The sequence below is a fragment of the Gorilla gorilla genome, chromosome 2 (genome assembly GCF_029281585.2).
Source record: "Gorilla gorilla gorilla isolate KB3781 chromosome 2, NHGRI_mGorGor1-v2.1_pri, whole genome shotgun sequence".
Classification (NCBI taxonomy): domain Eukaryota; kingdom Metazoa; phylum Chordata; class Mammalia; order Primates; family Hominidae; genus Gorilla; species Gorilla gorilla.
In genome coordinates, this window is record NC_086017.1 from 146,367,251 (window position 1) to 146,393,470 (window position 26,220).

General features: G+C 41.8%; 1 protein-coding gene across 1 annotated transcript in view; it reads left to right on the forward strand.

Annotated features, from left to right (window-relative positions):
* EPHB1 (EPH receptor B1) overlaps nucleotides 1-26,220 on the forward strand; it is a 473,721-nt gene that overhangs the window by 395,042 nt on the left and 52,459 nt on the right. The window contains exons 11-12 of the mRNA XM_055383292.2: nucleotides 8,083-8,330; nucleotides 15,999-16,214. Coding sequence (XP_055239267.1) covers nucleotides 8,083-8,330; nucleotides 15,999-16,214 — 464 coding nt within the window. The remainder of the gene's footprint in view (nucleotides 1-8,082; nucleotides 8,331-15,998; nucleotides 16,215-26,220) is intronic.

Here is a 26,220-nt window from a genome sequence, read left to right on the forward strand (position 1 = left end):
TGTGTTTTGTTGGTCTGGTACCTAGCCTAGTGCATGGCACTTAAATGCTCAATTAAATATTTGTTGTATATGGCGAATGAAAGTAGGTCCTTGGAGGGAGAACATGGCAGTTAAAAATCTGGAGAACTAGGAGATTTCTAGTTTGGGAGAATGAAGAGAGACTGGAGAGGTGGCAAGAGATCATGAGTCATTTGATGCTCTGAAAGTGGCCCAGTGGAGTGAATGAAAGCTGACTCTTCCTCTTCTCACTGCAGATAATGAGAGTAATTGAAGTATCTTTACAGAGGGCAGCAGGTTACCTTGGTATCTTCAGAGAGTATCAGTTTAATGTTACCATGAGTCTGACTAATAGGCATCATGTCATAGGTCAACCCCAATGCATTGGTTAATTCTGGTCAGTTTGATCAGTAGACTTGCCCAGAACATGAGTCAGGGCTCTACAGCTTGAATGGCACTCCTGGGTGCAGTGTGAAACCTGTATAACTGTATGCAACAGCCTAAGCATGACTGTCAGTGTATGACTACATAGGTAAAGGTGTCACCAGAAGTTGTCGGCAGAAGAAGACATGCCATTTGTATTTTCATTAATAAATATGTCTCCTCTGACTCTAGCAGCTAGTGATTCAACATTTCCAGGAATGGATGATCATCTGGAAGAAGGAAGCTTGCAGTGAAAGGGCTGTGTGAGAATAGTTGGGATGAGGGAATGTGTGATATGTGTGGATGGGGATGGAGTCATCTGTGAGGCCAACAAAGGCCCGGGTTTCCTTGGGGTGATTTGGCAGAAAGGTCACTTGCAAGTTTGACAGTCCTGGGGTCATTCAGAGTGCAGATGGACAGCATGAGGGTAGCTCCACATTGAATAGAAGTTACAGCAAGAAGCATTTCTAGGAGAAGAAATCATAGACATGTCTCCAGGAACATAGTCAAAGTAGCTAGCATCTCTTGAACACTCACCGTGTGTCTGACAATACATCTTTCACAAGCATCGTCTAATTTAACTCTCTTATTGCTCTGTGAGTTAGAGCATATGTATGTGTATGCATGTATATTTTCTTGTAACTGGTAAGGAAATCAACATTCAGAGGATAGCTTGCCGAAGGCTGTGCTGCCAGTTAAATTTATGATAGAGCTAGAATTTAAACCCAGCTAGAGCTGATCCAAGTCTGGAGAATGTAACCCTCACATGAATGTAACCCTAGGGCTGTTGCATATAGTTACAGAGTGGCCAGCTGCCACTCTTGTTGCTATGGAAAAGAGCAGCTCAGTATACAGAGGCATTGCTTCCGATGGCATTTTGGAATACCCATTGCTTCTCTCTAGCAGTTTGGAATACTCAAGCCTCTTTGTTGGGAATTATGATACCATCCTAGAATTCATTATTACTCTATTGTGATGCTACAAAGACTGTCCCACATGCCCTGGAGAGAGCATGGTCCTCATAGAATACCCTGGTCCTGTCTTCTGGTTTTCTTCTTCTAAGTGTGATCAGTTATCAGCGTTAAGAAGGACAAGGACTGAGATATTTAGCATCTTTAATTATAAGTGCTTGCTTATGAAAATAAGCTAATTACATATAAAATATAGTTGTATGTATGTGTGTGAAGATATATACACACATATGTGATATATAGGTATGCAGTTGTCTAACAACTATAAAAAGCTACAAGAAAAGAGAAAACCATTTTCCCTCACTCTCTGGATATTAGGTATTGTGAATACCGTGGCTGTCAAGCAGGTTCCATCTCATGTGCCAACTCAGTGGCCTGGTAATGAGTGTCTGAGGAACTCTGATGAAAGGGTGAAGATGGTTGTGATCAACTAATAATGTCTATCCTCTGTGCAGGGTCAGGAAGTAGTGGAGTGTGTACCATGGTTCTGCTCTCCCTGGTTTAGCCGTAACTCATTTATCTTGCACAAGCTAGTGTGTTAAAACTTGCTTGAAATCATGCTTTAAAACCTAGTTTAAATGTATTCTTTAAAAATTCCATTTCTGGTGTAAGCTGGAATTAGTAACTAGAAGCTCTGCTTTCCTTTTTTTCCCCCCAAGGCAGTTTTTGACTTCAAAATGCTGCTTTTTTAAAAAAAGTGCAATTGTGTGTAGATTTGAGCTGTGCATAACCAGAAGCTACTGCTTGAAATACCTGCTGGCAGGTGAATGTTTCGTTTTCAAAAATTGAGAATTCTTTTCTTCTGATTTTACATACAATAGTTGAGGCATTTAATGCTGCTGAAGCACTTTTTCCTCTCTTCCTCATTTTGTCAAGGAAGGTAGGAAAGAGGAATTGGCAAGGAGCTGAAACTTGCAGGGAATAATTTCAGCAGCTATCTGGGATGAAATGCATAGGAATTGGTTAAATTACCCTCAGCTGACAGCCTTGAGGGCCAGGTTCTCAAATAGATGAAGCAGGCATTAGAATCACCTGGAGGCTGCTAAAACCCAGGTCATAGGCCCCACCTACTGAGCTTCTGATGCTGTGGGTCTAGGTGGGTTTTGGGAAAGTGCATTTTCTAACAAGTTCCTAGGTGATACTGATGCTACTGGTCAAGAACCACAGTTCGAGAACCACTGCTGAGCACATTGGCCACTAGACTGACCTACAGCTGGATCTGGGTCCTAACCAAATAGATGTCTGGCTATAGGAGAGGACCCAATGTCAGACACAAAGATGTGTGCCAATCAAAGTCCAGTGGGACCAAAATTAGGCTGGCCACATTTACTGTCAGTAAAGAATCTGTGTGAAAAGAATCAACCACAACCACTCCCTAGCACAGCCGTTTCCTTTAAGCATCTGTCTTAAATATAACGTTAATTCTTGAATTGCTGGAAATATTTTCTAGGTATTATGAATTTTTATTAAAAATGAAAACGTTATGGCAATGATTTGGAGCTCAAGTAAAACGAAGCTCTTTAGAGTTCAGATGATGGCGAATCGAAGTACCACAGACATCAAGTCCTGGCCCTAATTACAGGAAAATTATCAAAAAGCAAAAATAGTTTCTTGTAGATACTATATTAAACTGAAGTCAAAGATCACAGGCAACAGCAATTTCTTAGATTGTGAGTGACACAGGGTCTTGATTTCCTGTTTGTTATTAATAATAGCAATACGCCCATCGACCCCTACCTCTCTATAAGGCTGTAGGTTGTGATGTGCTCAAGGGCCAGCAACCCAGACTTTAGCATCCTAGGCTTACCTGAAGACACCCTCCATGCTCAGGCACCTGGCAGGGAAACTTCACCATGTCCCCTGGCAAAAAGCTCTGATGTGTCTTAGATCAGTCACCATAAGTCTCAAAAGGCTGCAGAAACCTACTTTTCCTCTCTTTTCTCTTCCAGTGAGACTCCCCTACTCTGCACTCCCCCTCCCAACTACCTACTTCTGTTCTGTCTTTTTAAAACAGGCCTGGCATGGTGGCTCATGCCTGTAATCCCAGCACTTTGGGAGGCTGAGGCAGGCAGATCACCTGAGGTCAGGAGTTCGAGACCAGCCTGGCCAACATGGAGAAACCCTGTCTCTACTAAAAATAAAAAAATTAGACAATAGTGGTGGCACAAGCCTGTAATCCCAACTACTTGGGAGGCTGAGGCAGGAGAATCTCTTGAACATGGGAAGTGGAGGTGGCAGTGAGCCGAGATCACATCACTGTACTCCAGCCTGGGCAACAGAGTGAGACTGTCTAAAAAAAAAAAATAATAAAGGCCAGGAGTGATGGTTCACACCTGTAAGCCCAGCATTTTGGGAGCCCAAGGTAGGCAGATCACGAGGTCAGGAGTTCAAGACCAGCCTGGCCAACGTAATGAACCACCGTCTCTACTAAAAATACAAAAATTAGCTGGGCGTGGTGGTGGGCACCAGTAATCCCAGCTACTTGGGAGGCTGAGGCAGGAGAATTGCTTGAACCCGGAAGGCCGAGATTGCAGTGAGTCGAGATCACGCCACTGCAATCCAGCCTGGGCGACATAGCAAGACTGTCTCAAAAAAAATAGAATAATAAATAAATAACCACCCACAAGTGTTTCGAACAGTTTGTAGTTTACAAAGCACTTTCTGCTAGACTTCTCTCAACACCCTGTTAGTAAGGCAAGACAATTGGTCACCTCTTTTTATTGTATAACAAGGAGAAAGCTAAATTCTGGAGAAATGAAGGGCCTGCCAACATCCACTGTCTCAGGTGTTGTTTGCGTGTAGACATGGAGCTTCTTCCTCCACTCACTACCAATTTTCCTCCCAACTGTACTCAGGGGCCTACTTAATTACGGGGGCGAACATAATCTCCTGGTGAGGATTAGATATTAAGTGACATCCTTTGCAGTTGGTGCTTTGAAAACCCTCTGGCTTGGAGAATATGAAGACACTCCTTTGCCAGACAGGAAAGGAGTTCTTTTACAGAATTTCCATTCTTTAAGTCACTGCAGAGCAGATTTCTGAGAGCAGTGACACCATGACCACGAAGGTAACCAACCACAAAGTCCACCATGCCCTACCCAAAGAAGGCATGTTTATATTTTATAATTTTTAAAAACTGTATGATGAGTTTTTAGACTTGAAGACCAGTCGCAAAGATTAAAAATTAAATAACGTTTCCCAATTAGGAAAGTAGTTTGATTCATACTGTCCTATACATCTTCATTGATTTCTTCCTTCCTTCTTTTCTTCTTTCTCTCCTCTCACATCTATAAAGTCCGTACTATGTGCCAGGACCTGTGCCGTATGAGGCAGGCTATATGTGTGCTTTGCTTTCAAAAGTATTCAGAAGTACAGAGAGAAATTTCAGGAATGCCATGGCTTTTGGCAGTTCACTAATTCATTTGAAAAGTGCTTGGATGGTTTAAGCCTATGGTTTTCAGCCTGAGCGGCATGTCAGTATCACTGGGCAGCCAGGCCTGGCTTCATGGACCTGTGACTGGTGCATTTTCACAGGGCCTGATGTTCAGAAGGACCTGCACTTGGTTTAATGCTCTGCTGTTACAGTATTGAAATTCTCAATAGTTTTTGAACAAGGAGTCCTGCACTTTTACTTTGCACCATGCTCTGCAAATTATGTAACCAATCCTTTGGGCAGCTTTTAAATATGTCAATGTGCAGGCTGTATCCAGACCAATTCATCAGAATCTCTGAAGTGAGGCCCAGGCCTCTGGACTCTGTAAGTCTCTTCAGGTGATTCCAGTGGGCAGCCAACTTTGAGAACCACTGAGGTAGAACAGAAGTTCTCAACTGGAGTCTTTTTGTGTGTTGTAGAAGACATCAAATTCACTTGGAGCACTTTTCCAAACTCCACACACTGATAGGTAGAAACTGATAAATACACTAATTTCCAAATATTCTGATGCCACCCAACTCCCAGGCAGGAGGCTTACGTGAAAGACATCTGCCTGTTAAACAGTATCACTTCTTTTGCTCTCACATGGATATTGAGTTGCTATGACAGTCACTATATATGACTTGTTTGGACCTGCACTTTTGGGGCATGATGGTCCCTGAACTATAACTTCATATCTATGTAGCTTTATTCCCCATGTCCCTGCCAACTGAAACATAGCTATCTAGAGGCAGTATGGCAGGAAAAGATGGGTATGGACCACAACCCTGGCTGTAACTCCCAGCTGTGTGATTGGGACATGTTTTCCTTGTGCCTCAGTTTCCTTATTATTTAAATGGCCATAGTAATACCTACCTCACAGGAGTGTTGTGAAGATTGAATAAGTCACACAGAGTGCCTAGCACAGTTCCTGGCACATAGTAGGTGGTTAACAAATACATATTTGTGTACTGTCTCCTCCACAAAGAAATATTAACACACCTTTACCCTCGACTATCAACTCTGGCTTTTTTCTAAAAGAAAATAGAGCCCATTATTATGGCAACAAGGAAGAAATACTAACCAATATTCTTCCATTAGTATACTTATCAAATATGTAATTTGTGTTCATTCATCTCATAGTTATATATATATAGCATATATATGCTACGTATCTACATGCATACATATATGCTACATATATACATGCATACATATATCTAGACACATATATACATACATCCACATATATACACACATACATATATACACACACATATGTGACAGGTCTGTATTGTCTAGTACTTTTCTTTAAATTTTACTCATTTTAATTACTAAATAAGTTAAGCTATTGTAGTGTTTGTCTATAGAAGATGATGCTGCAGTAAATATATTTTTAACATACAAATTCAAATAGTGGTACTTCTATTTCTGGATAAAGCAGAGATAAGAATCTTCAGCGGTTTGTAACCCAAGAGTGAGCAAGGCAAAAGCCAAACATATAATAATAAATATGATACAACAACTTTTACTGGCATGTCTGCTATGTGCCAAGCACCACAGTGGAGTGGATGTGCAAGCTACAAACATGAATGAGACTTGGTCTGACCTCCAGCAGTTCACCAAAAGAGTATATGATTCAATGTGAAAACCAGTGTTGCAGCCAGGTGCAGTGGTGCACACCTGTGGTCCCATCTACTCAGGAGGCTGAGGCAAGATGATCGCTTAGCCCAGGAGCTCGAGTATAGCATGAGCAACATAGTGAGACCCTGTCTCAAAAAAAAAAAAAAAAAAAAAAAAAAGAAAAGGAGTGGAAGGAAGGAAGGAAGGGAGGGAGGGACAGAGGGAGAAAAAGGGAGGAAGGATGGAAGGAAGGAAAAAGAACAGCCCCCCAAAACACATAGTGTTGTAAATGATATTTATCTGAGTATTAGGTCCATGTTGAAATCTTCCTAATGGTGCTTAACCAGCCTCTACTCCAGCCCCAGGTTCTATCAAGTTCTGTTGACTCTGGAGAAGTTTTGCATAACAGTCCTTTCACACAGCTTCCTTCCAATCTTTTTTGCAGCAAGAAAACAAAAGGAACTCCCAAATGAATCACAGGAGCAATGTTAACTTGTCTTTCTAATATGGCAAGTAATTTATCTGATTGCTCAGTTTGCTCCATCATTTTCTTCCAGAAGTGGAAAGTGAGAGAGAAAGTTTTCTCAGCAGAAAGCCATGTTTCTCCTGCTGCACTTACAAGTAGACACTTAACTGCTTCACATGAAAGAATTGGAAGTAACCAAGCCAAGTTAAATTATAAAATAACTTTTGAAAGCATGTTAAACAGGATTCAACAGATTTTTTTTTTTTAGGCAGCTATGAAATAGTGTCACCATAATTGTTTCTACTCTTGGTGACTTTACTGTGAAAATGTTTCAACGCTGTGGCATGCATGGAGGTGTGCAGCTCATGCCTGTTTGGAGAAATAACTTGCTATTCAGCTGCCAAAAGTGCAGTTAGCTGACAGCCTCCAGCTGCAGCACCTTCAGGGTCAGCCCCGGCTTTCCTGCAGAGGCCCAGCTCTTCCCAGCAGCCCCCAACCAATGACTGAGCATGGCAGGGATGTGAGGGCTGGGCTGCTTTTGCAATGGGAACTCTGCTCTGGCTCTCCCTTTGGGTTAGCTGGGATTTCATCAGGTCTGCATGGTGATCTTGGGCTGTCTCCACCCAATCCTGCTTCCTCTCACTTTTGTCTTTCACAGGTGAACCTCTTCCCTTCCTAACTCCTCAATGTCTGTTTTCTGGGGCACCTAATAAACACAAATGCTCTCCCAGCAGTGTAGGAACATAAACAGTATACATCTCATTCAGAGGGCCAAAGTACCTGAACATGTCTCCTATCCCCTGAATGTTCTTGCACCAGTATCTGCTAAAAATGAATCATGATCCTGCCAAAGTGAAACTGACCATTTCATTTCAATTATTCAGCTGGCACACAATGGAAAAATTAAGTGTGGGGAGAAACAAACTCACATATATTCTGAAATTCCACTTTAGTTACCCAAACTATTTCTAAGTACCAAGGTAAGGAATGTACTTGAGTAATCCTTTTGTGTTTGCCATGAACTGGTTACAGCCAAAACAATATAGTTACAATGAGAGAAGACTGTTTTAATTTCCTCCACTTTAATCACAATTCCACTTGGGGCACCATTGTTCTCCATTAGATGACTTCCCTCTTGGGTCCACAGACTGAGAAGGAAGAGGATATTAATGGCATTTTTGCTGTTGCAGGGGAGTTTGGAGAAGTGTACAAGGGGCGTTTGAAACTGCCAGGCAAGAGGGAAATCTACGTGGCCATCAAGACCCTGAAGGCAGGGTACTCGGAGAAGCAGCGTCGGGACTTTCTGAGTGAGGCGAGCATCATGGGCCAGTTCGACCATCCCAACATCATTCGCCTGGAGGGTGTGGTCACCAAGAGTCGGCCTGTCATGATCATCACAGAGTTCATGGAGAATGGTGCATTGGATTCTTTCCTCAGGGTAAGAGCAACTCAGGGGTTTGATGATGCACTTGGTTGCAGGTGAATGATGGCTGGGGAGAGTGGTTCCGTGAGCACAACCTACCATTCAGGAATCGCCTGATCCAGTGTGAATGGGCATTGGAGATGTTAGCAGAGATTTGTTGCTAAAAGAAGAGAACAAAACAGGGCTTGTGGGATCCTCAGGAGGAGGATGGCATGGAGTAGGGCATTGACAAATGCTTGTTGGATGAATAAAATGAATAAAAGAATGGCCATTGGCATCTGCATGAATCACAGAGATTGAAGAGACTTTTGGCTGCTGCATAGCCCTGTGTGATTCATGCAGACATCCGCGGCCGTCTCTGCCTTTCACCAGCACAGCCACCCTCCCAGACTGCTCTCTGCAGTCTGGTACAGGTTCAGAAGTAAAACAGGTTGCCATTTCCTGATGCCTGGGCCACCTGCCCTCTGAGGAGGCACTTCTGAGTAGGGAAGGGGAAGACTGCGTCACAAGCATCCACGGGTATTTCTGTGGTTGGTGAAGATTCCCAACCAACTTGCAGCAGAAGTGGGGAGTTGCTGAAGGCCTTTGGCTGGGATACCTGTAAAAGATCATTGTCAGAATATGCCCAAAGTAGAGCCAGGCCCACAATGAAACAGTTTTCATTTCTGTAGGGTATCACTGAGCACCTAGAGTAAGGGTGAATGAGAATGGCCATGATGCTGATGTCTGGGGAGTGGAAGCTGATAGCTTCAGCCAGGAAGCAGAAGCTGAGAGCAGAGGGTCCAGTGGGCAGCATCAAAGAATGGGCAGAGCCTTCTGAGCAAGGACTTCAGAGTGCTACCCAGTAGCTGGCTACACACATTACCAAAGCAACCAAACAATAGCTGTGGCTACAGATTAAAGGGTCAGTCATTGAAACATTGCTGGGATCACTGCTCTGGCCAGGCCCTATTCTGGATGCTGTGCCTATAGAGATAAAGGAAACCTTGCTCTAATGCTACATAACAAATCATCCCCAAGACCTCAGTGGCTTAGCACAACAACAATTTATTTTGCTCATGAATCTGCAATTTGGGCAAGGTTTGGGAGGGACACCTCTGATCCATGTGGAGTCAGTTGCAGTAGCTCAAGGGCTGAGGCTTAGAATTGTCTGAAGCCTCTTTCATTCATATATTAGGTGGTCAGTGCCATCTTTCTAGGTGGCCTGCTTGGACTTCCTTAGAGCAAGCTGGGTCTCAAGAAAAAGCATCCCAAGAGAGGAATGGGGAATCTGTATTACTTTTGTGACCCAGCCTAGGAAGCCACATAGTGTCACTTCCAACATAGTGACAGGCCCAGATACAAGGGGAGAAAACAGGCCCCACATTTTGATGAAGGGACATCAACTCAATGTCTTCTTAAACATGATAGATGGGAGATCTTGTTGTGTTCATCTTAGACAGTATAACCTGCCGTCAATGTAGTCCCTACTCCTGCTAGTACCCAAAGCTTCTAGTAATCATTTGCCTATCTTATACTTTTTTTCCCCATAAGTTAAGTACAGATGTAGTAAGTGAAGAAGTTCTTAAATCTTCCTGGAGAATCTAGGGAAGGCTTCAAAGAGGAGGAAGAATTTATCTGAGATTAGAGAATGAGGAATTTGCCAGACAAGCGAGAAGCAGGTAGGTAGGCTGATGGAACAGGGAAACAGTGTATATGAAGGCCAAAGTAAGCGTGGACCTATTTGGTAATTTGTCAGCTGCTGCATGGTAGCTCCAGCACTCAGAAACAGAGCTTAGGGGCTGTAGTGTGGAAGGGTAGCTGGGGGACTTGTCTAGAAGCACACTACTGAAGCTACCTTTGTACAACAGGAACATGCTTTTTGCTCAGTCTGGGTCACTAGGCAGTAGTGGCTTTTGTTTTTCTGGGGGTGCAGGGGTGGAGAACAACTGATGTAGATTACTGAGCCCGTGTACTTTCCCTAGGACAGCCTCCTTGAGGGTATGGGGTTATGCTTTGTATTTGGAAACTCCAATACCTAACACAGTGCACACCTGGTAAATGCTAGTTGACTAAAAGATTATTTCTCAAACAAAAATGCTAGGGAGTGGCATGAGAGCTCTAGTCATCCTGTGTGTACATTATCTCTCACTGTCCTTGCTGCCACACCTGTCATGTCAGTGCAATCATTGTCTATGCTTTCCTGGGGACATTCATTTATTATCAGAGATCTCATGAAGACAGTTGAATAAACAAAGTTGAATGAAGTTGAGTTGAATAAACAAAGTTGAATAAACTTTAATAAAAGGCAATGTGAGAAGGAAAAGCATTTTCTGGAACCACTGTCAAGACCCTTTTGGGAGTCATTTATTTCCTACCAGTCACCTGATTGTACTTCAGAGAGAGTCACTGCTTGATTTGGGGACTGTGATCACACTCCCCCGCTGGAGTGTGCAGGGGAACAGGGAGATTCATTCTCAGGAGCCTGCGGAAAATCAAAACCCCACACTGCTGCTCTTCCTAGGGCCTGTTTTCATTTGGGGCTCAGGTCACGGAGGCATGTTGGACACCAGCATTTCTCATGTTGATGAGCTGAGCTTGCAGGGGAAGAAAACCTGGGGGCATGAGAGGAGCACGGGAAAACAGAGGAGCAGGCATGGTAAGAAAGGAGTGGTGGGAGCAGGCAGTGCCAGGAGGAGAGGGGGAAATGAAGCGTTTCCGACTCCTCACACTGCATGAAGGCAGGTAATCTATAAATCTAATTTCAGCCTTACTACCGAACCCTGGAGCATAGCAACATTAATTGACATATCTGCTGCTTGATAAAATCGAAAAATAGGTCATCAGTTCAGTTCTACAGGGTCCATCTTCTGGGAAGTAGGATAATTTTAGGATCACTACTCAGAGAAGAAAGGAAAAGGATTAGTCTTCAGTTTCTGGAACTGTTTCCTCCCCTCCAACTTCTCCTTTCCCACTGGTCATAGCGTCTTTGGAGAGTGGCTACAGTTCTAGCCCTGAATCAGCATCTGAGAGATACCATTATGCTTCAACCACACATTCAGTAGATGGTTCATTATTATCAATTTTCTAAAAATTATTGTGCCATGGATTATATAGCATACAAATCCATAATTAAATTTTTCCTTCTTGATACTCAAATTCAAGGGATTCAACCTGGTGGCTCTTCCGTAATATTAGAAACAATTCGGCTGGGCGCGGTGGCTCACGCCTGTAATCCCAGCTCTCAGGGAGGCAAGAGGCTGGAGGATAGCTTGAGCCCAGGAGTTTGAGACCTGCCTGGGCAATATAGCGAGACCCTGTTCTCCAGAAAAAGGAAAAAAAAAAAAAGACAAAAAAATAATAATAAGGGAAACAATTCCTGAAGCTGTGACCAGTATCCCATGGTTTAGTTAACATGGTTCTTGACATGCTCCATAAGGCCTTCTTGCCTAAAGCTTGGCTTTGTGGTTGCTGCTGGTTCTTTCACAGATAATCATAACTGGAAGACTCTTGAAAGTTGCTGAGTAATGTCAAACGGGGACATTTCTCATCAGAGAAGCTCATTCATGGGCTGCAGCTAGAAGATAGCAACCCAGAAGTCAGGAAGAGAACACCAGATTGGAAGTCCTGAGACCAAGGTTCTGCTTTGGCTTCTGCTGTGAGTCACCCTGTGGCCTGGAGCAAACCTGTTAACTCAATTTTCCAATTTATAAACTAAAGGCATTGAGCTAGATGAGCTTGAAAGGTCCCTTTCAGTTAGAAAAAATCTATGATTCATTTTCTTCAAACAAATCAAATAAGAGTTTCATTTCCTGAAGTGGATTCGTCAATGAAAGTTGAAATACCTAAATCCTTCCTGTCTAATATAAGGGCCAGCAAGTGGCTTTGGTGCATTTGCAGAAAAGCAATTTCAGCAGAAAGCACTTCATGAAGGGAGGAAAGTTTAAATCACCTCACCTAGACCTGTATTTCTTCTCTGTACTATGTTTTTACTATGTGCTCAGCATGGAGCCAGGTTCTTTCCCAAAGTCACCAAGAAATAAGTTAGTTTTATTTTTTTTTATCTTGTTCATCTTTGAATGCTGCTGTTCATATCTCTGGAAGTTCTTTTTGGAGAATTATGCCAATCAACTGAGCATGTAACAGTTAAACATGCCAGAAAAATCTTATTATGTTTTTATCTTTAAATTTCACCAAGGTTACGAATTCAGCAGACATGACCCTACATATCTTGATATGTGGTTCTCTTGAAGATTCTGAAGAAAATGTATTGCCCATTGCAGAGTCAGCATATTCCAATGGCAAAAGCACAGGACAGGAGTTAGAAGACCCAGATAAGAGTAGCATCACTAATCCATCATGGTTCTTCTCCCTGCAAAGCTTATGCACAGCCTTTTTCTCCACACAGCGTTTGAGGCCACCATTACCAGTTGATCAGAGATGGGTTGTCAGTGGAGAAGTGATTTACCATTCTGAACTTTGATTACTGTTATAACTCAAACCCACACTGTGATTTAAGGCTGATCACATACATTTTCTGGACCTCCTTTATCTTGTCTGTGAAAACAATATAATATTGCCTGTCTTGCCTACTGCACAGGACCGGTTTTAAGGATCTAAACATATTCTGTAAGTATTATGTGCCATTCAAAAGTCAAGTGATGGATGCTACCAACATTTGTGACTAATTGATCCAAAGTTTAGGCCTGCATCATTAGGTCCCAACCATCTACTACAATTACAGGTGCCTATCTGTTAACCTTCTGAGCTCAGCATGTGCTGAGTAGTGGGCTCCCCAAGGACAATGATCCCAGGATGTTTCACACACACACCCAGGAAGCCATGAAAACCCAGAGTTCTGGTCCCAGGTGTCCTCAGTCTCTCTCACCACACTCATCTGAGGTACAGGGGAACTGACTTGTGAGCCGTTACTTAGGCTCTGCTGATGTTAGCAGGGATCATTGCTACCGTCTTAGGATACACAAGGCACTGAGCTAGGGCCTTTCATATGTGTTATCTCATTTAGTCTCACCAGAACCCTATGAAGAATGGACACTATGTTCTTATTTTATAGATGTGGAAATAACTGCTCTGGAGGTTAAATAACTTGCCCAAGCCCACACAACCACTAAGCTGCAGAGCCTGGATCCAAATCAGGTCTGCTGGCTCCAAAGCCTGGACCTTTCCTCATTTCTTGGTCTTTTTTGACCCCAGAAACTATAAAATTTATAATCTAAATTTTAAAACAAATCAGATAATAAAGAAGTTCTAAGAAGACTTAAATGACTTAAAGCAAAAATGTAGACACATTGCTGCATGCACTTTCAACATTACTGTTCTCAAAGTTGTTTAAGCCACCCCAGTGCTCGCCCCAAATGCCATCTTTTTTAGGGAGACATTCTGTATGTGTAGACACTGTTGCCTACACTTACAGAGAGGAAATAATAGACTGAATTGAAAAAATACAATCCATGTGACTTGTGGCTGAGATACACCTCTGTAATATATAGAAATTGCATGACAACTTTCTGAAGAAGCAAATCCCCAGAGACCTACTTGGAGAAAATGCTTCGTGCTAGCAACAGCCTGACTAACTTCTTGAGAAGGTGTTGATTGAAGTGTATTAGTGAGAAGGAAGATCTGCATCACTCACTGCACATCTAGCTCACAGATGGGCAACGTGCTGAAAACCAGTCAGAGTTTCCAAAAAGTAGCTCTATACTTTCTTTTTGAGTTGCTTAGAAGAATCTATTATGGAGAAAGCATACATTCAATCTCCTGGGCAGGTTTGGAGGTGGTTAAAGTTAGAGTTAGAAATAGCCTGGAACTTGAAGTGTGTCAAACACAATATGTTTGGGGGCCCTTCTACTGGCAGATATCTTCAGGAGGGAGAAAGTCAATTTGCTCTATTCCTTCAATTGATCAAGGAGCATAACCCCCAGAACATGCATCCAGGCTTGCAATCTTGCATGAGGAACAGAGTTTCCAACAATTCATGCAATCATTGTTAGACTTTTTGATTGTTGTTGTTGTTGCTCCTAAGTAGAGTATTTTTATAACAGGTCTTTTATTTTTCCTTGCTTATTTTTGCATAGAAAATGCTTTTGCAGGAGCATATGCATGTGAGTGCATTGTGTAACATCTCGCATATAGTAGATGCTCAATGATGGGAGCTCCTCTCATTGTCTATGCTTTCTGCATTTCACATAAGGACTCTGGGATGCAGGTCATGGTTGCCTTGCTGAGTGCCTATGTTTAGCAGTAAACATAGACTAGACCCCAGGTGTCCTGCTTCCATCTCTCCTCCAGTCAGAGCATTCTAATGACTAGGCTGTGCTCTACTTGTAGAACATAATTCTCAGCCCTTTGGGGAGCATTTGGGGCTATATTAGATGGGAAAATATGTTCTTGGCAGTATAGCTTAGGGTCTACTGATTTAACTGGTGTGTGCAAAGTCAAGACCCAGGAGCCTTGGGGAGATAGGAGGAAGACACTGTTTTATTCACTGAAGAGTCTGTTGTCTAACCAGAGGGAGGGCATCCACCCAAGAAACTCTGAGCCCACAAATGATAGGAGAGAGGACAGCACTGCAGGTTGCCATGAAGAGGAGCAGCAACAGCTCCCATTCACTAGGAGAGTTCCCTGTGCCAGACGCTGTGCATGAGGTTCCCCTGACCGACTGTCCCTATGAGGTAGGTGTGGTTATACCAGTCTAAAGGCTGAAAGCCCTGGGATTACCCAGAGAAGGTGCTTTACATGCTTGATTTTGGAAAGAGGAAAAGATGTATTCATCATTCATTCAACTTATGTTTATTGAGATTTTCTATCTACCTTAAAGTTTACAGCACTGATAATACTATGGTGACCAAAAAGGACAGAGTTCTTGTCCTCGAAGAGTATAAAATCAAGCAGCAGAGACAGACAGACAGAAAGACACACACACACGATTAAAACTTGTGATATGTGCTAAGAAGACTAAGAGCATGCACTAAACATTTGTCATGAGAAAGTGCTAATCATATTTTGGGGGGGAGTTAAAGGGATGTCCTCTCTAAGAAAGCGATATTTAAGCGGAGAACTGAAGGGCAAGTAGATGTCGATTGTTGGAGGGAAAACAGAGGGAATAGCACATGTTAAGGGCCCTAAGGCAGGAAGAGTTTGTCTTGGAAAAGAAGAAAGGGTGCCAGTCACTGTGGCTTTAGTACATTAGTGATGGGTATGGTGGCCTAAGGTAAGGCAGTAGCTGATCCCAGGCGGTCTCAGGGACCGTGCTAAGGAGTTTGGAGATTTTCCTTAATGCAATGGGAGGCTATTAGATATTTTTAAGCCAGGGACTGACATGGCCTGATTTATGTCTTAAAAAGATGGCTCTGGCTGGAGAGAATGGATTTGGGGGGCGGGCAAGGAGGCTGTTGTAGGTGATGGATGACGGCGACTTGGTTGGACTGGCGGCAGTGGAGATGGAAAGAAGTGAATGGGTTTGAGATGTAATTTGGAGACAAAATTGACAGGGCTTGGCAAGGAGAAGAGAACAAAGCATTCAAGGAGAGGAATGGGGGATGGGAGTGGGAAGAGAGGAGGACACAGTGAGTGGCTTGGCCTGGAGCAGACAGAAGCTGACAAGCAGCAGGGCCACAACGTCTCTCCCTCTGCTTAACCATTGAAGCCCGTCTTGATCCCAATGCCCTCTATGTCTTATTACAGCAAAATGACGGGCAGTTCACCGTGATCCAGCTTGTGGGTATGCTCAGGGGCATCGCTGCTGGCATGAAGTACCTGGCTGAGATGAATTATGTGCATCGGGACCTGGCTGCTAGGAACATTCTGGTCAACAGTAACCTGGTGTGCAAGGTGTCTGACTTTGGCCTCTCCCGCTACCTCCAGGATGACACCTCAGATCCCACCTACACCAGCTCCTTGGTGAGTTTTTCTTGGCATTCTCAAGTAGAAGCATGGCATGAGTTAAAGGGGACTCTACATGGCTGGGAACTGTGGCAGGGCACACTGGGAGGGAATGGAACCTGAACTGAGCTCTCCACTGAAAGACCGAGATGCCAGGAGGACCATCCAGCTGGGAGAAGCCATAGCAGCTGGTTGTTCAAGCAAGAAAGCAAGCATTTGGGCTTGGACTGTGAGGAAGGGTCAGTGTCTATTATGAAGCTATAGTGTTCCTTGGGAAGAGGAAATTTTGGAACAGATGATTTGAGGGAATCCAAGCAGGTAGACACTGGCACCAGAGGCATCTGTCAGCAGAGAGCAGACCCCAGGCATGCATGAGGCCTTCAGTCTGCAGCTGGGTTGGGCACTGTGTCACCAGGTAGACTCTTGATCCCCTTCTCTCTTCTCTCTATATTGCTTCCAAATAGCTCTAAGTACCATCAACACGATGAGTACTCTTAAACTTGTATTTCCTGCTCAGCCTCCCCCTCTACATTCTGAGCAGCTCTAATCATCTATATCCAACTGCCTAGTTCACACAATTTCATTTAGAACTTTAACAAGCCCAAAATAGAGCTTGGGATTTACTCTCCAATATCCTCTCCCTAGTCCCTCCATCTCAGTAGTTGGCACCACTTAACTAAAGAATGAAACCTAGGAATGATGTTTGATTTCTTTCTGTGTCCATTTATTTTCAATCCCTTAGCGGCCCCCATAGGGTACCAAAAAATCTATCTCTCTTTCCATCTCTACTGCCCCCACCCTATTCCAAAGCACCATTCCCTTTCACCTGGATTGTTACAGTGGCTTCCTAACTGGTGTCCTTGCTTTCCTTTTGTCTCCTTACATCCATTTCAACAGCACCCAAAGTGACTGATCTACCTACTAACCTGTCTATCTGTCTATCCTCTTTAAATCTGCAAAAGTAATGCATGATTATTACAAAAATCAAAACAATGCAGAGAAGTAAAAGGAAATGCCAATTAGAATGGCAGTCATTAAAGTCAGGAAACAACAGATGCTGGTGAGGCTGTGGAGAAATAGGAATGCTTTTACACTGTTGCCGGGAGTGTAAATTAGTTCAACCATTGTGGAAGACAGTGTGGTGATTCCTCACATATCTAGAACCAGAAATACCATTTGACCCAGCAATCCTTTACTGGGTATATACCCAAAGGATTATAAGTCATTCTACTATAAAGACACATGCACATGTATGTTTTTTTGCAGCACTATTCACAATAGCAAAGACTTGGAACCAACCCAAATGCCCATCAATGATAGACTGGATAAAGAAAATGTGGCACATATACACCATGGAATACTATGCAGCCATATAAAAGAATGAGTTCGTGTCCTTTGCAGGGACATGCATGAAGCTGGAAACCATCATTCTTAGAAAACTAACACAGGAACAGAAAACCAAACACTACATGTTCTCACTCATAAGTGGGAGTCGAGCAATGAGAACACATGGACACAGGGAGACATCACACATGGACACGTGACACATGTGAACATCACACACTGGGGTTTGTCGGCAGTTGAGGGGCAAGGGGAGGGAGAGCATTAGGACAAATTCCTAATGCATTCAGGGCTTAAAACCTAGATGATGGATTGATGGGTGCAACAAACCACCAGGGCACACATATACCTATGTAACAAACCTGCATATTCTGCACGTGTATCCCAGAACTTAAAGTAAAATTTAAAAAAAAGAATAAAAAATAAACTAAAATTCCCCTGAGGCAGGGATTGGTAAACTTTTTCTCAAAGGGCCATCTAGTAAATATTCTAGGCTTTGCCGGCTAAGAGGCAAAATGAAAGATACCATGTAGATAATTATATAACCATTTAGAATGTAACTAACCCCTTAAAAAGTTATAAATATCATTCTTAGCTCATGAACTATCAAAAAAGGGACCAGCCAGGTTTAGCTTTCAGACCACAGTTTACCTGCACCTGCCCTGACACATTAATTTTCAACAATTAGGTGTGCGTTCTTTGACATTTTTCTTTTTGGTCAAAAATTTGAAAATTTTTATTCTACAAAATTTGGATCATATTATGCCTATTCCTGTGTGATCTGGGGTGTCTTTTGGGCATCACTGCTGCCAAGATTACTTTTCTGAAAGTTAGCAAACATTCACACTCTACCAGGAGTGTATGGTGCCGGGCTTCAGCATCCTCACCAGGCCTGGAGGTGATCAACCCTCACAAAGGGTTGCTGCTTCAACAATGAAAAATGATGCCTCATTTTTAAATTTCACATATGTCTACTTTTTAAATTTTAAATTTTAATTTTTTGATTTTTAGTTTTTGTAGGTACAGAGCAAGTGTATATATTTATAGGGTACATGAGATATTTTGATACGGGCATGCAATGCGTAATAATCACATCGTGGAAAATGGGGTATTCATTCTCTCAAGTATATATCCTTTGTGTTACATACAATCCAATTATACCCTTTTAGTTATCTTAATTAATTAAGTTTTTTATTTTTTTTTATTTTTTGAGACGGAGTTTCACTCTTGTCATCCAGGCTGGAGTGCAATGGCATGATCTCGGCTCACTGCAACCTCTGCCTCCAGAGTTTAAGCGATTCTCCTGCCTCAGCCTCCCAAGTAGCTGGGATTACAGGCACCCACCACCATGCCTAGCTAACTTTTTTGTATTTTTAGTAGAGATGGGTTTTCACCATGTTGGCCAGGCTGGTCTCGAACTCTTGACCTCAGCTGATCTGGCCACCTTGGCCTCCCAAAGTGCTGGGATTACAGGCATGAGCCACTGCATCTGGCCTATTTATTCATTTTTTTGAGACAGATTCTTTACTCTGTCACACAGGCTGGAGGGCAGTGGTGCGATCTCGGCTCATTGCAGCTTCCGCCTCCTGGGTTTAAGTGATTCTCCTGCCTCAGCCTCCCAAGTAGCTGGGACTACAGATGTGCGCCACTATGCCCTGCTAATTTTTTTTTTTTTTTTTTTTTTTAGTAGAGAAGGGGTTTTGCCATGTTAGCCAGGCTGGTCTCGAACTCCCGGCCTCAAGTGATTCGCCTGCCTCGGCCTCCCAAAGTGTTGGGATTATAGGCATGAGCCACCATGCCCAGCCTCTTTCAGTTTAAAAATGTATAATTGAATTATTGTTGACTATAGTTACCCTGTTTTGATATCAAATACTAGGTTTTATTCATTTTTTTCTTTTTTTTTTTCTTTTTTTTTTTTTTGGTATTTAACCATACGCCCTACCACCACCCCCTACCACCACCCTTCCCAACCTCTGGTAACCATCCTTCTACTCTCTATCTCCATGAGTTCAATTGTTTTAATTTTTAGATCCCACAAATAAGTGAGAACATATGATGTTTATCTTTCTGTACCTGGCTTATTTCACTTAGCATAATGACCTTCAATTGCATCCGTGTTGCTGCAGATGATAGGATCTCATTATTTTTTATGGCTGAATAGTACTCCATTGTGTATAAGTACCATCATTTTGTTTTAATTTACATTTTCAGCTGACTGCTAGTGATATTGATATCTTTTCACATGGTGCAGGGATTTGTGTTTTCTATTGTTTGTACGTGTCCTTATCTATTTTTCTATCGGGTTGTTTGTTGATTTCTGAGAAACTTATAGAAAGTCTCTTTATATTACAGACATTACTCCTTTGCCTGCCATGTGTGATACAATTTATCTTTTCCCCCATCTGTTATTCCTTTATACTGTTTATGATACCCTCTGGCTTATAAAGTGGTTAACATTCATGTAATAGCTATGTCTTCTTGGGTTACCTGGTTTATTTTAAAAGTTATGTTCACTCCAAGGCTATAAAATATTTCCTGGTTTCCTGGGCTATTTTATTGGGAATGGGGTTTGTTTTATATTTGAATATTTAGTACCTGTGAAATGTATTTATTTTTCCCACATTTTATTTTGAAAAATTTCAAGCACACAGAGAACTTGATAGAATTTGGCAGAGAACAGTCATATGCCTACCACCTAGATTCTGGAATTAATATCTTGGTACATTTGCTTTATCATGTAACTATCCGTCTATCCATCCCTCTGCCCATCCATCACACCATCTATTGTTTTGATGAATTTCCAAGTGATTTGCAGACATCATTACATATCACCCCTAGCCATTTTAGCATACATGTCTCTAACATGTATTTGTTTATGGTTCTTTTTTAAGGTAAAGTGTGCATAGAGTAAAACTCACAAGTCTCAAGTGTACATTTATAGAGTTTTTAAAAATGCATACAACTGTGTAACCCAAACTTTCATCAAGATACAGAACATTGCCATCAAACCAGGAAGCCCCCTAACCTCATCCCTCCCCATTGCATCCTCACCCACATCCATACCCAGAGGCAACCACTGTTCTAATTTTTTTGACCATCAATTGGTTTTATAACTTCATATAAGTGGAATCATACAGCATATGCTTTTTTGCATCTGGTTGCTTTCACTTGCATTATATTTAAGAGAACCGTTCATGTTGTGTGTGAAGCAGAAGTTTGTTCCTTTTATTGCTGAGTAATATTCCATGGTTTATTTGTCCATTCACTTGTTGATAGACACCAGGAATATTCTGGAATTCATTTTTGACTATGTATTGGGAAGTATATTCTCACACTGTTTTGTTCAGGTGAACAATTATGCCAGCACTATTTATTAAATATATTATTCATTTTTTTATTGAATCATATGTCATCCTTGACATATTAAGTTCATTATATGAAACTGTGTTTTGATTCTCAATTCTGCTCTTTTAATCTATTTATTCTTATGCTCAGCCGTGTTGTCCTGATTATAATAATGTTAGCAAAAGTTTTCCTGTCTGTATTCTGATTATAGTAATTTTATTAAAAGTCTTACTGTAGGTTGGGCATGGTGGCCTGCGCCTGTAATCCCAGCACTTTGGGAGGCTGAGGTGGGTGGATCACCTGAGGTCACGAGTTCGAGACCAGCCTGACCAACGTGGTGACACCCCGCCTCTACTAAATCCAAAAAATTAGCTAGGTATGGTGACTCATGCCTGTAATCCCAGCTACTTGGGAGGCTGAGGCAGGAGAATTGCTTAAACCTGGGAGACAGATGTTGCAGAGAGCCAAGATTGCGCCATTGCACTCCAGCCTGGGCAACAAGAGGGAAGCCCCATCTCAAAAAAAAAGTGTCTTACTGTCTGGGTAAAGCAAGTTATCCTTCATTATCCTTCTTTTAAGGAAAAAAAAGCTTCCTTGACTGTTCTCAAATATCTTTTCTTTCAAGTGCGATTTAAAATCTTCCTGTCCAGTTTCAAAACATGCACATATACATGTATACTCACATGTGGATTTTGACTGAAATTCTACTCTATCTTTAGGAAGATTAACATTTCAATGATCCTAAGTCACCTAATAATGATGTGAGCCAAATATACAATTTACATATACATGACATTAAAAGTTTCTTTGGTAAAAGATTTCCCACATTATTTTTCTGTACACATTATTTGGATTACTTGCTGTGATAAGTGTCTTTGTAGATGATAGAGCTTACATGTTTCTAGGCCTAAGAGTTCTCAGGATTCTACACAGTGATATGGCCACCTGTCTCACTATCTTTTACTATCATTTCTCCACACTTTGCCTTTTATTCAAAATAGAAAAAATTATTTTTGATTATTAAGCAAATATTTTTTCTAAAAACACAAACAATTTATTCAAGTGACAAATATTTATTGAGTATCTACTATGTGTCAACATTAGGCCACAAGCTGGGGGGACATAATCATGATCAAAAGGAGACATTGTTACTGCTCTCAGTTAAGTGAGGACTGGGGACATTAATCAAACACATGCCCAAATGAGTGCATAATTACCAGCTGAAATAAGGGCCACTATGTTTTGTGAGAGCATGAATAAAACAATAAATAACAAAATTGCCTAACTGTGTCTAGGAGGGCTTCCAGAGGAAGAGATGGTGCTACAGCAGAGACTTAAAGAACAGTCACTGTTTTAGTCAGCCTGGGCTCCCATAGCAAGCTACCACACACTGGATGGCTTAAACAGCGGTCATTTATTTCTTGTCATCTGTAGGCTTGGGAGTCCAAGATCAAGGTGCTAACTAGAACGGTTGGATTCTTATTGAGGGCTCTATTCCTGGTTATGTCCTCAGATGCCTTTTGTTGGCATGTGCACAGAAAGATCTTGCCTCTTCCTCTTTTGAAAGCACATCAATCCCATCCTGGGGGCTCCACCTTCATGACATAAACTAACTGCAGTCACCTCCCAGAGGCTCCACCTTCAAATATCACCCAATTGGGGATTATTAGGACTTAAACATATGAATTTGGGGGACACATAAACATTCAATCTACAGCATTCTGCCCCAACTAAATGTGGCAGGTTGGACTTCAGAGGCAGAGAGGCAGCATATACAAAGGCCCTGTGGCAAGAGGGAAGATGGAGTGGAACTGAGAAGGGACCCCTGTTTAGGGCATTCGGAGAATTAGGGAGGAAGTATCCAAGGAGGCCTGTAGCAATCCATCATGTAGGATCTTCCCCAAACCCTTGTGATAGGAGTTGCAGCCTTAGAGCAATGGGAAACCTTTCATGACTTTTGAGTGTGTGTGTGTGTGTGTGTGTGTGTGTGTGTGTGTGTTGTGCACACAGAGAGATGCACACGTGTGGCCCAAAAGTGATGGATTTGAATTTTAGAAAAATAGCCTGGCTTTTCCTTAGCCTTTTCCTTCCAATATCTTTCCTTGCCTTCTTTAGAAATAACTTTCTTGGATTTCTTCCTGTTTTCTTTCACCAAAAAGCCATTAAGCAGACTCAACCAGGGTAGATGTTCTAAACAAGGGAGGCAAGCCCTAGCAGAGATCAGGACCCATGTGTGAATGGGCTGCTGGCTCAGCAAGATTGAGAGATAAGCTATATACAGGGAGATTTAAAAATAAATTTGAAATAATGGGAACTGTGGGAACAGAGGTATAAATATGGAAAGCATAAAAGCTAGAATGAATTGTATGCTGTGGAATCAAGATTGGAGATATTAGTGTGAACTGGTGGTTTTAAATATATAGAAATGGAGAAATAAATATAGGTGGAGAGTGGCTTTGAAGCAGTAACATCTACATAGCAAGGAGTACAGCTGGCTCTCAGATCTTGGATTCCATATACTCCCCTAAAAGCAACCAGGACTCATTAGAGACATGGCCCCTTCCAAGGCCTGGAGAGGGAAAATGTGAGATGAGACCAACACATCTTTTTTTTGTGCCAGAAAATGAGAAAGTACGCAAAGAATAATGGGAACATACAACAAAAACAACATCCAGCTTGAAGGGCCTCCAAATCTGGATAATTTGAGCCTCACAATATATAATAATAGTAACAAGTTATAATCTACTGAATAAGATGGGGGCTATTGAGTCCACACTAATATGCATATAAATGAACAAATAGAAACAAGAGAAAGCTCTTCCCTGTAGAGGAAAGAATGATGATGTTAGAAACTCACTATTTGGCAACCATCAGATTAATAGCTAATTCAGATAAGAAACATAAATGGATGCTTAAACTTAAGGTGAACATCAGGAGAGAAACAGGATTTTACATATCTTCAAAGTTTCTCCCCCCAAAATATTTATTTATTACAAAGAGGGAGAAAGTAACTTTACAGAGAAGTTTGGCAAATGCCATCTGAATCAAGTGATTAAAGTCAACATCAGCAATAACAGGACAGGTAGATATTCTGTGCAACTTAGAGGATGCAATGGAAAGAACATAATACTTGCAATACTCTGTTCAAAATTTATAACTTGGGTCTCATCATGAGAAAACATCAAACTACCTAAAATTGAGGTACATTCTATTAAATGTGTGGCCTATGCGCTTCAAAAAATGTTAGGGTCGTGAAAGTCAAGGAGACAGAGAAACTGCTCCAGATTGAGGGGCATGACACTGGGTATACCATGTGATCCTTAACAGGACATCTCTAGGACAATTGTTGGGCTGGAATAGGGTGCCTAAGGGAAGAGTGTACAGGCATTCATTGTAGTATTCTTGCAACTTTTATAGGTATTTGAAGTTGTCTCAAAATAAAATATACATATTTTTAAATTTACATTGACTGCAGCATGGAGGATGGGTGGGAGAGGCACTAGTAGAGACAGGAAGATGCATCAGGAGGCTACAGGGCAATGGGCCTGGGATGCAGCAAATGAATCCCAGAAGGTCTAGTGGGGTGATGCAGAAGGACTTGACAGCAGATGGCACTTACAGGTGAAAGTGACAGATGGCGGAGGATGACTCCAAGTATCCAGCCTCTGCCTCTGGATGGGTGACGGCTCCATTCTCTGAGAGTGAGGATGCTGGAGAGAAATTGGTTGAAGGAGTAGAGGAGTTGGGAATAGACTGTGGGTTTGGTTCAGTATAGTTATTCTCAAATTCTCAATTCTCAAATTCTCAAATGTTGTTGAGTATCAGATTTACCTGGAGAGTTAATACAGAGCACAGAGGCACAGACTCATTGAAGTAGAATAGTCTGGACCTTTTCATTGTTACTAAAATTTTCCATATGATTTTGATACTTATAAAATTCTGAGAGACACTTGTTTAAACATTTTGACTTTTATATGTCTGTAGGATATCACAGTAGAGCTGCTGAATAGGGAGCTGAATATGTGGGTTTGGTGCATAGAGGAGAAGTCCAAATGAAGATGCACATTTAGGAGTCATCGTTGGCATACAAACAGAAACAAAACAGTGGGTGCAAATGTACTTCATTTGGGAAAGGATAGAATGGGAAAAGAGCCTGGTTCTGGACATGAAGGAGCCCAGTTTGCCAATACAGGTGTACATAAGATAGGAACAGTAGCTGTCCAATTGTCCCTTTCCTCCTGACAGTCAATTAAGAAATAAGAATTTGCCATAAACCCAACCTTCTCACTTTTGGATGAGGAATCCACAGCCCAGAGTGGTCAAGTGAGTTACTCAAGCCACACAGCGTGCTATTGCAGCGGCAGCTTTGGCCCTTCAGTCTCGTTCTCCAGACTCTGAGTCCAATGCTCAGGACACTGTGATTCCCTCTCTGGCCCCACAGTGTGCCAGACTCCCTGCTCAACTTTGGTCATTTGTGATGTTCTAGAAAGCCTGTTTCTCTGGCTTTACTTTTCCCTCTTTTCCTCTCAAAGGCCCAGCAAAGGATTCTCTGTAGAGTCCAAATCAGCCGTCATCTTTGCCACTGGCTCTACTGGCCCTTGGGTGAGGCACAGAGACGCGGTGGTATTGCATCCCTCTCGACCCCATGTACAGGCAGAGATGGGCAGACACTTAACTTTTACTTATTCTTGATTTTCAGCTTTACTTCTTTGCATTTACTTTTTTCATAGTTACTCTAGAACTAACATAATAATATATAACATATGCATATATAATACATACATCTTAATTTTTCCTAGTCTACTTTGAGTTCATATTGTACCACTTTACATAAAATGTAGAGACCACATAATCATATCATATAGATCCATTTAACCATCCACTCCCACTGCTCTTTATGTTATCATTGTTATATATGTTCCATCTACATACATTTATAGTCCCAAAGACAATGTTACAATTTTTGCTTTAAACAGCCATGTGTATTTTAAAGAAATCAAGAGGAAAATGTTTTACATTGCCTCAAAATAGTTATCATTTCTCTTGTTCTTCCTTTATTCCTGAAGATCCAGGTTTCCCTCTGGCATCATTCCTTCAGTCTGAAGAACTACCTTTAACATTTTTTGTAGTGCAGGTCTCTGGCAACGCATTTCTTAGTTTTCTTTATCAGAGAAATGTCTATATTTTGCATTTATTACTGAAATATATTTTTGCTGGATATACACTTCTGGTTTATAGTTTGGTTTTTCTTTCATCACTTTAACATTGTTGTTTCATTGTCTTGTGGTTGCCATGGCTTCTGATGAGAAATCCCACAGTTACTTGAATCACTGTTCTC